At 40.1% G+C, this 16,526-nt stretch overlaps 1 protein-coding gene across 1 annotated transcript in view; it reads left to right on the top strand.

Annotated features, from left to right (window-relative positions):
- Window positions 1-16,526, top strand: part of CNTNAP2 (contactin associated protein 2) — a gene marked incomplete at its 5' end in the record, with an annotated part of 1,513,027 nt that overhangs the window by 737,841 nt on the left and 758,660 nt on the right. Inside the window, one exon of the mRNA XM_081344134.1 lies at window positions 4,640-4,783. Within this exon, the coding sequence (XP_081200260.1) occupies window positions 4,640-4,783 (144 nt within the window). The remainder of the gene's footprint in view (window positions 1-4,639; window positions 4,784-16,526) is intronic.

The following is a 16,526-nucleotide window of genomic DNA, read 5'->3' as shown; positions in this document are numbered from 1 at the left end:
AAAGGTAGCTACATGGAATGTACATGGCTGGGGGGGAATATAAATGAGAAAGAATTGAAAAATCAATTAACAAAGATAAGATAGATTGTATTTTTACAAGAAACACATCAAAAGAAAGAAGGGGTGAATGAACTTAGGTCATATTAGGCTGATGTATATGAAAAGGCATTTGGTACATCAAAAGCAAGAGGGGTAGTAATCATGGTAGCTAAAAGATATGAATTTAAGATAAAAGCCATAAAAAGGGATGATATGGGAAGATTTCTTATAATTCAAGACTTGATTTATGGACATGAGGCCACTTTAGCAAATTTGTTATGCACCTAATACAGATCAAAGAGACTTTTATAGTAGGGTATATGAAGAAATAAAAAAGGTTATGTGATAATGGCAGGTGATTATAATATGGTTATGGATATAGGAATTGATAAATCTAATCCATCAAAAGTGGAAATAAAGTATAATAATACAGATTTAAGAAAATTTATTAATAGAAATAGATTAAAAGGTGTTTGGAGAAAATTACATGGTAATCAAAAGAGTTATACATATTTTTCTAGTAGACATAAAATTTTTACTAGAATAGATTATATATTTGTATCATTGGAAATATTATCTAAAAAACAAAAGCAGAGATAAAAATAAAATATCAGATCATGCAATGGTAACTATGGAAATGGAAATAGATTGTGATTATAAACAGGCAAGTAGATGGAGAATGGATTCAAGGATTTTTAAAAATAAATAGATTTTAGAGAAAATGGAAAGAGAATTAAAGACATATGGACTATAAATGAAGAAGCAGGTAGTAATATAGTAGTAATACTGGATGCAATGAAAGCAGTGGTAAAAGGTTTAGGGATAAAATATTCTTATAATATAAAAAAACAAAAAGAAACATAAAAAGGTTGGAGGACGAAATTAAAGAGCTAGGTTGGGGGGGGTCATCTGTGTAGGGCTGAAAGACATGAGAGCAAGATCTACTACCCCCTTTCTGAGTGGACTCTCCCAGGAGAGGCAGACAAAGTCATGGAGAACAGAGGTTAAGAAAAGCAGAAGTAGAATTGGGGGAGGGAGGTAGCTTGCAGACAGAGTTTGAAAAGGCATTAATACTTGCAGTGGTTAAAGGAACAGATAGACAGACAAAATGAGCATATCACAGATGAGGACAAATAAAGGCTGGATTCTGGTACGAAAACAAAAATTAAAGGTCTCATTTTTGAAATTGAACATTTGAAACATGTTAAAGAGGACTAAAAAGTTGCAACTTGAAAAATGCTGGGCATGTTTCAGCAAAAGGATAGATAGATAGATAAAGCCCATTTACAACACATACTGTAAATGCAAGAGTGAAACTTTTTCAGCAGATGAACTTAAAACAATGTCAGGACCCAACCCAATCCACATCCCAGGAAAGAACAAACTCTTGAACCAGAAATTGTCCAAAAGGAGCTTTTACTGAAACATGACTGGTAATGGGAATACTAGACAGGATCTGAACTGTGATACAGTTCGATGCTTTTTTAAAGAGTCCCCGGGTCAAACCCCCTCCCTCCAAGCCATCTGGTTTGTCCTGGATCAATTTAAATTCAGGTGTCAAATCCTTCCATGGGAAAGAGGGAATTCTCATGTCTTCATGACAATTGCTCCCTTCTTTTGGAGATTCTAATCGGAGATACAAACCAGATCTCTTCCCCTTCCCTTCCTTTGTTGTTCTCAGTTCAAAGGTTCTTCCCCTGGTCTTTGAAGACAGCCTCCCAGCAGGCTGAATACACATCCTCTCTTCTCCTCCTTGGAGAAATGGCAGAATCCAGGGGGAGGGATAAGATTTTAAAAACATACAGATAGAGTTTTATGAATGGGATATAAATGGATTCTGACAAACATTCCCTCCTGGTAACTTTGGGCTGTTCTTAAGAGTGCAGAGAAAGAAAGGAAGAAGAAAACAAACAAACAAACACATTTTTCTTCACTCTGTTTGTTGGCCAGACAGAGTGAGGATATTTTACTTTTGGTGGGTTAATTTAAGCAGAATTTCTAGCAGAATGTTAAAATTCTTTTCTCTTTGGATTAGAGACAGTTAACAGTCACATTTACCGCATACACAAAGACTTTGACATACATAAATACACAAAGACAAGAGAACAGAAAAGGAAACAGAAGACTTAGTTTTACACATCCTAGTCATTCCCACTATAAATCTTAGTTAACTCAAATTAGGGAAGGCACAAATCTTAAACATACCACGTGATTGGAGAGAGAGAGAGAGAGAGAGAGAGAGAGAGAGAGAGAGAGAGAGAGAGAGTATTTCTTATATTTTAATTTCCCTTTTAAGTACCTTTATTTAGCCAAATTGGTTTCCCAGCAAAGCCCTGAGCAAAGTCTTTTTTTTTTGCATAGTTTCTCTACCTAACACTTTTTCATACTTGCCTGAATGGGTAGCTGACTCCAGTCCCAGGCCTCAAGCAAGCTTTTACTGGGGAACCTATCTCAACCCTTGAACTAGAACACCCCATGATTCCCTTATTCCTGATGCAGGGGTTCACTTTGGTTCTATCGGGTCTGGTGCACTGAAGCATCCCAGTGAGACTTCCATCTACCACCATGGTTTTCAGGCCAAAAAGGGACCCACGGAGCACTCTGGATCCTTCACAGAGTATGTGCATTCCTTTAGGAATCTACCACCACAGTTTCAGACCAAAAAGGAGTCTGTTGAGTACTCTTCTGCTCCCCTGCAGAAGGTATGGGACACTCTCTTACCAGCTTTACCTTCACTTTTCACCACCATTTGTGGACTTCAAATGTCTGGGAGGACCTCTGCTTGCTTTCCAGAGGTAAGGGACACTCCTAGCCCATGGCTTAATTTCTTAACTTTGCTTTGCTTTGCTTACACGGCCTAACCAGCTGGTTGGCCAAATCCAATTCTCTCATTCACTCATTCTGTTCCATTTTCACACAGCATCTCCCTTTTCCCTAACAAAAGGTCCTGCACACTGGCCAAACTCCCATGCTTTGCAGGGTCTGCCACTTGAACAGATCCTTTCTGCAGTTAGGAAAGACCAAAGGAAGCAAAATCCACCTGTGAATGGGGAAAAGGGTCTTCTCATTCACACACAGAGTCATTTCACACATTTCTCTCACTCCCCTGGGCTTTAACGTTAAAATTTAGAGGTACTCACCTTCACCTTCTTTCCAAAGCAACCCTTGAGCTCAAACCCAAAATTCCCTTTACTACCCTGGCTCCACATGGGCAGGGCCTGGGAAACCCATCCACAGACACAAGGGGTCTGCTTCCGGCAAGATAGGGCTTGCCAGTCTCAGTCCATTGGAGAGGTTAGTTTGGAGTCCCATTCTGTGGTGCCAAATTGTTGAAGGAAAAGTTCATCATGGTTCAGTCCAAGTCGGGGACAAACAACATGGCGACTGCTTTAGAAAGAAGGTTGCAGTTTATTGAAGAGGAGAGCCAGACAGGAAGATGGCTCTGGAAAAAAAAGAGTGTGCACATGTAGGGAGTGGGTTTTTATACCCTCTGGGGCTCTTGAGGTTGTTTCCTGCTCCTGTTTGAGGCTTTGTATTTCTTGTGTCATGTATTCTGACTTGAGTCTGGGTGTGCCCTTTGGCATCTGTGGGTTAATCCTATTATATCCTGTCTTAGAGTTTGGTGGGGTATATAGCTTTTAGGTTTCTTTGTCTTTTTAATCTTCTAGCTGGGGGTTTCCAACCTTCCTGGATTATTTACATCTGCATTTCTACAGAACTGGTTTCTGCTTGGGGGAGGGAGACTTGGCGCTATTTAAAAATACCGGGCATGCTTTTCTGCCTCTTTAAGATCCTTTGAGGAAATATTTATTTTTGCCCTTTTAATATTTCGTTCTCTGCAGGGCTGACTTCCCACACTGGGTTCTTAAATTAAATGAGTTCCTATTTTCTACTTTAAGGGGGAAAATGTTAGCAAACCCATTTTAAATTATGTTTTGATTGTGCAATTAATTACTTTCACCCTGGAATGGATGTATCATATGTTAATAAGAATTGCCTTGTGCCAGGAAATGTCATGCTTCATATAATCCCTGGGTATCCCAATCCAACCTTCATGATCAGGGGGAACATATAGGAATAGGCTGCAAAAGGAAAGATAAAACAGGAAATAGATATTCTGTGGACTGTATTCCATTCAAAATTTATAAAAGGAACATCATAGTCTAAGTTATTATCAGCTTGAAGTCTTGTACTTGGTGCCTTAAAATTAAATTCTTCACAAAATCTGGGAATTCATGCAATTTACAGAAAGTTAGCTCATTCTCTCAAAAAAAGGCACATGATTGTGATTTCTGTTGGTTCTTGCAGATAGGTCTCCACTAGAATGTTCAACAATACATAACAGGAAATAAATCTGCAGAGGTTGCAAACAGCAGCACCTAGCTCTACCTTGCTGATTGTATAATATCTCACATCACATTATATCTCCTCAAAGAGGCAATGGCAAACTGTTTCATCTTGTGATGTAAATTATGCAAGTATATTAATTTTGATGAAATTGCTTCAAGAGCTGAGCTTAACTTACTTATTTACAGGTAAAATCTGGGGGAGATTAGGCAAATTGTCGTTCTTATAAAATATTTCATATTTCTTTTCAAAGATAACATTTGGAGGTATGCCTTTTTCTGGGAAGCCCAGTTCAAACAGCAGAAAGAATTTCAAAGGCTGCATGGAAAGCATAATCTACAATACCAATAATATCACAGATATGGCCAGAAGGAAAAAATTGGAACCTTCTATTGGGGTCAGTACATTGCTTAATGTTTTCTAAAGGGAAAAAATGACAGTTTGCTATCCATTTTTACACTGCATAACTTGATATATATCTTAGCATTTGTGTGAATAAACTGCGTTAAGAACAATTTTAAAGGTATCTTTAGAATGTTTTCCCATCATGTAGCAAATGTCTTGATAATTCAAATGAAAGCTATTAACCTTCATGTATAATCAGTAAAAAAAGCCATGTCTTTCAACATATATGAGATTTCACAAGGTGGAAAAAAGAAAAGCATTGGACAATCATTTTTATTGGTTGTTCAGAGTCATTTGTGTCTCAATTCATAAACCAGATTGTAATTTTGAAAATATTTGTTTAGAAAATTTAAAGAATGTCTATAAGTGCATTAAAACCAGCTTATTTGTGTCAGTGGGACCAGGTTTTTTTTTAAGAAAACTTGTTTTGTTTCTGTCTCCACAGTTCCTCTTACCACAAGGGATTTCAAAACTATTTTAGACAACTATATCATTCAAAATAACATACAGTGTATGCTTAGGCTATCCTGCTAAACTAGACTAACTTTAGATACTTAATAGGTCCTAGGTGGCTGAATTTTTGCATCTCCTTTGATGTATACCTTTTTATTAATGAATTGATATTTATGGATGATAATGGCTAATTTTTTTCAAACAGCAAAATAACTTGAATGGTATTATGATATGTTTGTCAAAGAACACACATTCTTGTGTATACATTGTCTCTACCACACTCTATGGAATGGGTAATCCACTTACATTGGATCAACAAATTTGCATAATGAGTTCCTGAAATAAATAGCTCAAAGTTTACATTTATGATAACAGTTAATTTGAATATCACTTCACTGTTTGTAACACTCTTTTTGAAAAATCAAAGATTTAATTTTTTAGCAACAATTTAATTGTTAGAGTTGTACATTTTAGTACAGGAAGAGCAAACATATAGTCATATATTATCACTTTACAAAAGCAGGAATTAGGGTTACTTTGTTTTCCTTTATGCAGAATTAGAAAATGTGTAATACATTAAATGCATCTCTTTATTTAAGAACTTTCTAGTATCATTGCCTTTGTCTTTTTCAATACTCTGCCAGATATTTAAAATATAAAATAACATATTTGGAAGGAACCCTAGAGGTAATCTACTCCAATCCCCTGCTTGAGAAGGAGAGTCTATATCATTTGAGACTTCTTGAAAGCATCCAGTGATAGGGCATACATGACTTCTGCAGTCAAGCTATTCAACTGATTGATTGTTCTCACTGTTAGGAAAATTCTCCTTGGTTCTAGTTTGCTTTTCTCCTTGATTAGTTTCCACTCACTGGTTCTTGTCCTGCCTTCAGGTGTTTTGGAGAATTTTCCTCTTTCTGGCAGCCCCTCAAATACTGGAACACTGCTATCTCCTTAGTCTAGCTGTTAATGGGTTTTTTTATTTTGTACTGTGTAGTTCTTACCAAAAATCATCAGTTTTTAACCCTACAATTTTTTTAAAAAATATTCATTTTATAGGCTTTTGAGACTCAATAGGCTATTGAGCAATATAGATTCTGGCAATTGGAGGCCCTCAGTTTATCTTAAAAAAGTCACTTTCCAACCCTACTGTTATTATTATTACAGTATTTTTTAAAAGTCCTTTTATTTTTACACCCTTAGTTCAACATCTGAATATTTCCTCTTTGGATTCATGATTATTCCCTACTATTTTTTACTTCAGTTATCTTCATATCTGTTCTTATTTAAAAATTCCCTGCTCTTCTTATGTTTTGCTCTGAGAATTACTTTACACAGCTGCTTTTCAGGTATCTTCAAAGATGCCAAAATTCTCTGAGGAACATGTTGTAGAGCAGGGGTCTTCAAACTTGTGGACTTCAACTCCCAGAATTCCTCAGCCAGTGTGCTGTTATAGAGTGACTAAATTTTTATATACTAATCAAACAAGGTTTATGATTTTCAAATTGCTGATTGAATGACAAGACCTTTGAATAAGTAATTGCATTCTTCAACAGAGGGAGAGATCCAAGGAACACATACAGAATGCAATATTGTTCCATGGCAATGGTTTATATTGTATTTCTAACACTGTATATGCAGAAATGCATGAGTGCATCAATAAGATATTATTTTGGAGGGCTTACCTGATTTTCCAGCAGAAATTGTGGCTGTACAAATGGCTCTCTTGTTTATTTCAAGCTGAGTTATTCCTATTGGCTTATTAGTAAGAAAACAAGATCAATTTTGTACTAATTAAATCAGCATAGATTTTCATTTCTTTCTTCACATTCACTTTGTTGTTATTATTGCCCTGGGAAATTGGACTAACATAAAAAATCATATTGTCAGGACCCACTTCAAGCCCATATCTTAAGAAAGCAGAACTCTTGGAACAAATTTCTTCCAAGCAGGAACTTTTATTAAGAGTAGGTGATAGCAGGCATAATAGACAGGATCTGAGATTCCCGTGCAATGCAGTAGATTATAGTATTCCCAAGCAGGACCCCACCCCATAGATCGACCGCCTGATGTGGGATAGCCAATCCTCAAGTGTTAAGCCCATTGTGGGAACTGGGGAGATAACATCGGCCCGTCTCCTGGTTGGCGGCTTCTTCACACCTTTCTCTGGGAGCATGGACATAAGCCAGGCACTGAAATTACATTCCTTATTTCCTCCTTTGTTCTTAATTGACAGTTTAGAAGATAGAGTTCAGAGAGAGAGATAATGCAGGAAACAGGCTACAGACCCAATAAACAAAGTAAAGGATTACATTGTAGTGAATAGAGGAAGTGAAAGTAATAGCCCTGCAGGCACATTCCCCCTCCCCATTGGAAGTATGGCAAAACCCAGGAAAAGGTGGAATGAAATAGAAATGAAATGAAATAGGAATGGGTTTTGACACATATATCCTTTTAGGAATTTAAAAGAAAGGCTGCTTTTATACCTGGCCCTTAATCTTAAAACAAATCAGAAAAAACCAAATGTTAGTCTAATATAGATCATGTTATATTTTTTGAAATAATAATGTGAGTTTTATTTATATTATATTAGTTTACAGAGAACATAGTTCATTCATCAGGAATTCTCAGTAATTGGAGACTGCTTGTGAATTACTTCTATTTCTTCTGTTTTACCCTTACATTTTTATAGAACTCATACTCTTTACACATAATTTTCTTTAAATAATTGGCTATATAAAGTAACTGCTTTCCTCCAGGTTTCCCAAATGTTTACTGATGCCTGTGTTACTTAATAAATTTAGGTAAAATTATTGCAATTTTCTTTGCCTTTCCTTTTCAAATAGTTTTGACTTCCTATTCATAACAAGTGGACAAAGGATTACCTGAATTTCTTATTGAAAATTTTTGATTTATTTAATCTAAGAGATTTGTTAATGCAGTATATTTCATGGCTGTTTTCACCCTAAGTAATTCAACCTACATTATTTCTGTGACAAATCACAGAAATCACATGTGTTGTGGTATAATCCTGCTATGCCAAAACATTTATTTAAAGGGAAAATAAATAAAATGAAGTATGATATAATTTCATACAATGAGAGAAGAAGTGAATTAGGAAGACCAATACAATGTAGTGTGGATTTTTAAAAATGCATTTAATTCCCTGCCACATGATAGGATAATACTAGATAAAAACATTTTTCAAAAGTTTTACTTCCTGAAAAACTTTGGATGATAGACACCTTCAAACTGAATACAAATATGGTGGGTTTCTGGTAACATTGCTGCAAGATGGGTACTGGGGAATGAAGCTCCCTTCCCCGAGCCCAATTTCTACCAGCTGGGGAGTCCAATAGGACTGAAAGACAACTGGCCAAAGGGTGAAACTTTGCAGATTGCGGGCCAGTGGTAGCTGGCTCACTTGATCCAAAGGAGCCCTCAGGACAGGCAGGAAGAAAGGGTGACTGCACCCATGCAGTTTGCCAGAAGCAGCTGATTGTCAGACACAACAAGAAAGCAAAACAGCTGATCCGGGTAGACTACCTTCCTTATCTCTCTACAAGAGAAAATACCGGTTCTGGGAAAAAGCACTCCAAAACAAGAAATCCCCAAGCCTCAAGGAAGGGGGGGGGGCTTTTTTTCTTTACCCCTCCCTCCTGAACTATAAGCAGTGGTTTAAGCTTTGAGGGAATTAAAACTGACTTATAACAATACTATGAAGATAACTGAGGGATAAAAGAAGGATAAATTGTGGAAACCTTTGGATTTATAAATCTTTTTTTATTCTTTATTTGTTTGGAAACCATCAGGTTTAAACTTTTAAAACTTTTTTAAAGTATGGTGGGAATGGACATCTAATGACACCTACTGGCAAAACTGAGAACTACATTTAATTTTGTATTTTTTTTCCTTCATCTTACTGAGTTGTTTTGATTGGAGTCTTAAAACTTGGCTGTATGCCAGACATAGTTTATAGTTCAAACATTTTGGTGTCCTTGGAATTTATAGTCCTGAAGATTGTGGCTGAAAAAGAAAAGACTGTTTTTGGATTGCCCTGTCCTAAAGGATGGATTACAATTATAAATAAAAACTATGTTTGAAGTCATCGGACTTCCCTGGATTACAAATACAGCTTGACCTAGAATTTTTGAAAGAGTGAATAATAAAAAATCCCTTCAAACAAATACTTTGGATTACAAATTTTGGTATATTTTTTTCTTTCTTTTTTCCCTTTTGCTCTTTTTTACCATTTACTATTTTTATTATTTACCTCTCCTATTTGTTAGGAGCATATTGGATTATAAATTTTGACTTACTTGGTGGATTACAAAGTATGATTTAAAGATAAAGATCAGTGCCCCCAACTTATCTAAAGTTGGAAAAAAAGGATCTTCTGGTCCTCTTCAGCTTCTGCAAGTCCAGTCTATCAGAGATCAATTGTTACAATGCTTCAACAAGAAAAGGCTGATAACTTCCAAAAGGAAACCCAAATGACCCTACAAGAAATTAAAGAGGCAATTGCTACTCACATGGCGGTCACAACAAAAAGTGATTTTGATAAAATGAATAAAAAATTAACAATATGGACTCTCAATTTGAAAATTTTAAAGAGATGATCACAGATAATCAACAAAGAACCCAAAAAATAGAAGATAAATCAACTGAGGTTGACCAGAAACTAGAAGTTTTAAAAGATGAAAATCAGAAATTGATCCAAATATATGAAGAACTAGAAGAGTCAATAGCTGTGATGGAGATGGAAAGAGCCTCATAGTTTTTAAGATTTCAAAATATAATGGAAGATAAGAAAGAGGATCTCCTAGACTTGATAATGGAATTATTGGCAGATGCATCAGGAACTGGGAAAAAGCAAATGGAAGGAGAATGAGACCAGATCTATCGAGTCAACTCAAACTATGCTAGAAGAAATAAAGTCCCCAGGGAAGTACATGTTAGATTTCTCAAAAATATCTACAAGAGACGAGATTCTGAGAAGAGTTGAAATGCAAAAAAAAAATATGTAGTTCTCATACAAATTCCTAGGAGAATAAGAGAATCCAGAGGAGAATACCAGTTTCTACCTAGGAAATTAATTGAAAAAGGAGTGAATTTCAGATGGCTGATTCCAGAAGGGATTTTAATCTTAGTTCTTAGTTTTAGTTTAGTTTCTTAGTTTTATTAAATTTTATTAAATTTTTATACCGCCCTTCTCCCGAAGGACTCAGGGCGGTGAACAGGGCATATAATAAAAATACAAAAATACAAAAGTTAAAATAGAATTAAATTAATGCCCAAAATAAAACAATAAAATATACAAATATTTAAAACCCTAAATTAACTCCCCATCAGGCCAGGCCAGCTTGTTCGAATAAGTGGGTCTTTAACCCGCGCCGGAAGGAGCGGAGATCCGGTGCCATCCGGAGCTCAACCGGCAGTTGATTCCACAAAGCCGGGGCGCCCACAGAGAAGGCCCTCCACCTGGGGGCCACCAGCCGGCATTCTCTGACCGGAGGCACCCTGAGGAGGCCCTCTCTGTGGGAACGCACAGGGCGGAGGGGAGTTTTCATATCTACTGGGATATGAAAAGATATAGACTGGATACATCATTTAAAGCAATGGAATTCTTCGACAACCATAGAGCATTTTTGGAAGGAGGTGACTCTGAATCCAGTACAAAGAGATATACAAAGAAACAGGAAGAAATGGCAGTAGAAGGACCAGTCAAACCAAGAGAGAAATTAAAAACACATATACAGAAGAAGAAGCAAGACCAAGAGATCAGAGACAGATAAGATCGACTACAAGATTAAGACCTAGATATAATTGAAAGAAGGAGGAGAGTGGGATTTTGTCAATGAATATAAATGGATTAAATTCTCCTTCAAAAAGGAGAAAAATCTTTACACAATTACAAAAATTAAAAAATGGATATAATTTGTCTTCAAGAAACACATATTAAGAGACAACATTATAAGTGGTTAGAACAACCAAAAAATGATAAACTTCACTTTGCTTTAGCACTTCAGAAGAGGAATAAAAACAGATACTGGATGGTAGCAATATATGCACCAAATGATAATTTTACCAAAAAAATTACCAAAAGTTACATTAAAAATATTAGATTTAAACTTTCAAAATCTTTATATAATGGGAGACTTTAATGCAATAACCGATGAAACTTTGGACTATAGAAGTGCTAAACAAGGGAGAAAAGGAGGAAAAATATTACCTAAAGCATTTTTAAAAATGACAGAAGAACTTTGTATCCAAGATATATGGAAAGAAAAAAAATCCAAAGAAATTACAATATACATTTTACTCAAATCATGGTCTAGAATTGATATAATATGGACATCTTTGGAACTTAATACGATGATACAAGAAATTAGATAGAAACTAATGTTTGGGCAGATCATAACCCAATAAAGATGACTTGGAGAGGAACTAAGAAAAAAATAAGATGATCCTTGAATAAATCTATACTGAAAGAATTTCTACAACTAGCATCAAAGGAAATGTATTTCTTCTTCAAAATAAACAAGAAAGAAGAAACATCACTTCAAAATGTGTGGGGCACAGCTAAAGCATATTTCAGAGGGTTGGCTATAACTTATATTGCTAAAAAGAATAAAGAAAAGAAACAACAACAGTTAAAGTTGAAGGAAGAATTCAGAAAATTAGAATCAGAATTAGAATAGATCCCCAAAAGAAAATACTTTAGAAACAAATGGAGATAATAAAACATAAATTAAATCTAGCCAAAATAGAAGTAATGGCTCAACAGATTAAAAGGGCTAAACAGAACTTTTTTGAAAATGCCAACAAGCCGGGTTAGCATATAGATTGAAAAAAGAAAAAGAGAAAAAAATGATAAACAAACTGCAAGACCTAAAAGGTGAATTACAGTTTGAAAATGATACAATTAAAAAAAATTATTAAAGATTATTATGAGATACTTTACAAGGCAGAGGAAATCGTTACCACGATTTTGGCTTTGGGATCTGCCACAGGCTGACTGAACTTTTTGTTGATGCCATCTGCTGGCACCCTTCGTCTGATGTGACCATTTCCCTTTTGTGTGCCAGCTTACACTGCAGCAGAACTTTACTCGCTGCAAGATTCCCCCCTCTCGCAGGAGCGTCCATCTGTTTTATGGAAGATCTTCCTTGATGACAGGTTGTGGGAACCTGAGAGATGGCATGCCGCAAAGAGAAACCTGAGGGGATTTTTACTAAAAATTTTAAACAACATTTTAAGGGGATCCGGGAGGAGGGAGGTCCAAAGGATCTGGAATGAACTTGGGGGAGTTCGACCCGTAAAACAGTCCAGACCATCGGATGGTCCCAGGGGGGAGTAGGGGTTTGGAAATGGATGCAGCTCCAATTGAGGAGAGTCTTTCTATCCCGACAATGATTGGGAGGGGCAGAGAGTGTGGGAGCAGAGGGCTTTATCGTAATCGGGGAACGGGCCACAGCTGTCTTCAAGTGGTGGCCTGTTCCCGCCATCATTACTCTTCTCGCTCCCCCAGGGGCATAGGATTACAGGAACCTGGGCTCAGGTTGGTCTATATCAAAGCCAGGTCTGTGGTGAACAAGGCTCCCCTCATACAGGATCTTATTGAGGAGGAGAACGCAGACCTGGCTTGCATTATGGAGACCTGGTTGGGCCAAGAGGGGGGTGTCCCTCTCTCGGAATTATGCCCACCAGGTTTCTGGGTGCTTCACCAGCTGCGGGCCCAGGGCAGGGGTGGTGGGGTGGCAGTTATTATTTATTTATTTATTTGTTTGTTTGTTTGTTTTGATTTATATACCACCCTTTTCCCAAAGGACTCAGGGCGGTTTACAGGGCAAATTAAAACAGTGCAGTGTACAAATTAAAATAAAATTAAATTAATAGCCCCAAAACAGTTTAAAATTTAAAACCATTAAAACCCCTCAGCCCAGGCCGGCTAAATCAAATAGCCAAGTTTTTAGGTCCTGGCGAAACGAACGAAGGTCGGGGGTGATCCGGAGTTCCACAGGCAGCTGATTCCATAGGGCAGGCATGCCCACCAAGAACGCTCTCCCCTTGGGGATCACCTGCTGGCACTCCCTGACTGGCAGGACCCTGAGGAGGCCCTCCCTGTGGGAGCGCACAGGATGATGGGAAGTCGATGCTGGCAGCAGGTGCTCCCTAAGATAATCTGGACCCATGCCATTTAGGGCTTTATAGGTCATCACCAACACCTTGAATCTCACCCGGAGGGCAACTGGAAGCCAATGCAGCTCGCGGAGAAGAGGCGTTACATGGGAGTATCAGGAGACCCCCATCAAAACTTGCGCGGCCGCATTCTGCACCAGCTGAAGCCTCTGAGTGGTCCTCAAGGGCAGCCCCATGTAGAGAACATTGCAGTAGTCTATCTGGGAGGTCACAAGTGCATGAGTGACTGTATGTAGGGCATCTTGGTCCAGATAGGGCTGCAACTGGCGCACCAGGCGAACCTGGGCAAAAGCCCCCCTGGCCACGGCTCCTATATGATCTTCCAAACTGAGCTGTGAGTCCAGGAGGACGCCCAAGTTGCGGGCCCTATCTATGGGGTAACACCTCACCCTCCATAGTTAATGATGGAATAGACTGGTTAATCCAAGATGCCAGTATGTACAACCACTCAGTCTTAGCGGGATTGAGTCGAAGCCTGTTTCTCCCCATCTAAACCCGGACCGCCTCCAGGCAACGGGACATCACATCGAGGACATCACTGGGTTGGTTTGGGTTGGAAAGAAAAAGCTGGGTATCATCAGCGTACTGATGATACCCCACCCCAAAACCACGAATGAGCTCACCCAGCAGCTTCATATAGATGTTGAACAAGAGGGGAGAGAGGACCAACCCCTGAGGGACTCCACAAATGAGAGGCCTGGGGGCAGACCTCTGCTCTCCCGTCAACACCGACTGGGAGCAGCCCAGGAGGTAGGAGGAGAACCACTGTAGAACAGTGCCACCCACTCCCAAGCCCCTGAGGCACTAAGTAAGATACCATGGTCGATGGTATCAAAAGCCACTGAGAGATCTAATAGGACTAGGACAGAGGAACAGCCCCTGTCCTGAGCCCGCCAGAGATCATTCACCAGCGTGACCAGTGCCGTCTCCGTGCTGTACCCAGTCCTAAAGCCTGATTGGTATGGGTCCAGATAATCAGCTTCCTCCAGGAACAGAGGGAGCTGATGCGCCACCATGCTCTCAACAACCTTTGCAAGAAAGCGAAGGTTGGAGACCAGACGATAGTTGTTCAAAATAGCCGGGTCCAGAGGGCCCTTCTTGAGGAGGGGCCTCACCACCGCCTCCTTCAAGGCAGCAGGGAAGATACCCTCTCTCCAAGAAGCAGTTATTACTGCCTGGAGCCAGCCTCGTGTCCCCTCCCGAGCTGCATACACAAGCCAGGAGGGGCACGGGTCCAATAAACACGTGGTGGAACTCAGTCTTCTCATGATCCTGTCCACCTCTTCCGGGGTCACAGGATAAAATTCATTCCAGATAACATTCCCAAGACTGCTTGTCTCCCCCACCCCGGTCAGTCTCTGCCCAGTCAGAATCCAGACCGGCCCAAATCTGAGCGATTTTATCCATCAGATGCTGGCTAAACTCCTTGGCCCGCCCCTGCAAGGGCTCCTCCCTCACCTCCTGATTAAGGAGGGAGCGAGTCACCCTAAACAGGGCAGCCGGGCGATTATCTGTGGACACAATGAGGGAAGCGAAGTAGTTAGACTTTGCCGCCACCATCGCCACAAGATGGTGGGGAGAGTCTTTGTCCACGAGTGGCCACTGTCCCTCAGATAGGCAGGTGTGAGTCTCCCCTTTTGAAGTGAGGTCCTGGAGTTCAGTTGGGCCTATTGATTACGTACCTGTCTCCTAGCTGCGTGTCATCGGTCCTGCCTAAGCTTCTCAACGTCTTGTCTGGGTTGGCAATTGAGTTCCCCGGGCTTATAGTTCTGGGGGATTTCAATCTGCCATCCGTGGGTGAGGCATCTGAGTTGGCCCGGGAGTTCATGGCTTCCATGACGGCCATGGACCTGACTCAAATAATTCAGGACCAGACCCATAATGGAGGGCACACACTCAACCTGGATTTTATCTCTGGGCAGTGGATTAATGATCTGGGTATGGGGGATTTAATCATCCAACCCCTGTCATGGTCTGATCATTTTCTTCTCCAGCTAGACTTTCAGTATGCCACCCCACACCACTGGGAGGCAGAACCAACCAGGTGGTTCTGCCCCAGGTGCCTGATGGACCCTGAAAGGTTCCAGACAGAGCTTGGGACATTTCCTGCTTCCCTTGCCCATGACTCTGCCAAGGCCCTAGAAGAAGTCTGGGAGAGGGCAGCTGCTGGGGCCTTGGATCGAGTTGTGCTTTTGTGGCCTCTGACCCAGTGCAGACCCCGGGTGGCCCCCTGGTTTACTGAGGAGCTCTGGGAGATGAAGCACCAGAAAAGATGCCTAGAGAGCTGTTGGAGGTCCAGCGGATCTGAATCTTATTGAACACAGCTAAGAACTTATCTTAAGTCTTACCTAGTGGTGATGGAAGTGGCAAAGCGTGTTTACTTTTCCACTCTCATTGCATCTGCAGATAACCACCCAGCCACCCTGTTTAGAGTGACCCGCTCCCTGTTTAATCAGAGACTGAGGGATGACCCCTTGCAGGGTAGGGCTGAGGAATTTGTACAGTATCTACAGGACAAAATCGCTCAGATCCAGACTGGCCTGGACTCCGACTGGGCGGAATCCGGCGGAGTGGAGAGGGCAGGTCTTGATCATACCATTTGGGGTGAGTTTGACCCTGTGACTCTGGATGATGTGGACAGGATCATGTGTAGACTGAGCACTACAACTTGTTTACTGGACCCATGTCCCTCCTGGCTGGTTTCAGCCGCCTGAGAGGTGACAGGGGACTGGCTCCAGGCAGTTGTTAATGCTTCTTTGATGGAGGGTGTCTTCCCCTCCACCTTAAAAAAGGCGGTGGTGAGGCCCCTCATCAAGAAGCCTTCTCTGGACCTGGCCTCATTGAATAACTACCATCCTGTCTCCAACCTTCACTTTGTAGCAAAGGTTGTTGAGAGTGTTGTGATGCATCAGCTCCAACAATTCCTGGATGAAGCAGACTCTCTGGACTCGTACCAGTCTGGTTTCAGACCCGGCTACAGCATGGAAACCGCATTGGTCGCATTGGTGGATGATCTCTGGCAGGCCCGGGACAGGGGCTGTTCCTCTGTCCTGGTCCTACTTGACCTCTCAGTGGCTTTT

Source organism: Vipera berus (genome assembly GCF_964194415.1).
Source record: "Vipera berus genome assembly, chromosome: Z".
Lineage (NCBI taxonomy): Eukaryota > Metazoa > Chordata > Lepidosauria > Squamata > Viperidae > Vipera > Vipera berus.
The sequence above is the reverse complement of the archived record's forward strand: the minus strand, read 5'-3'. Positions and strand labels throughout refer to the sequence as shown.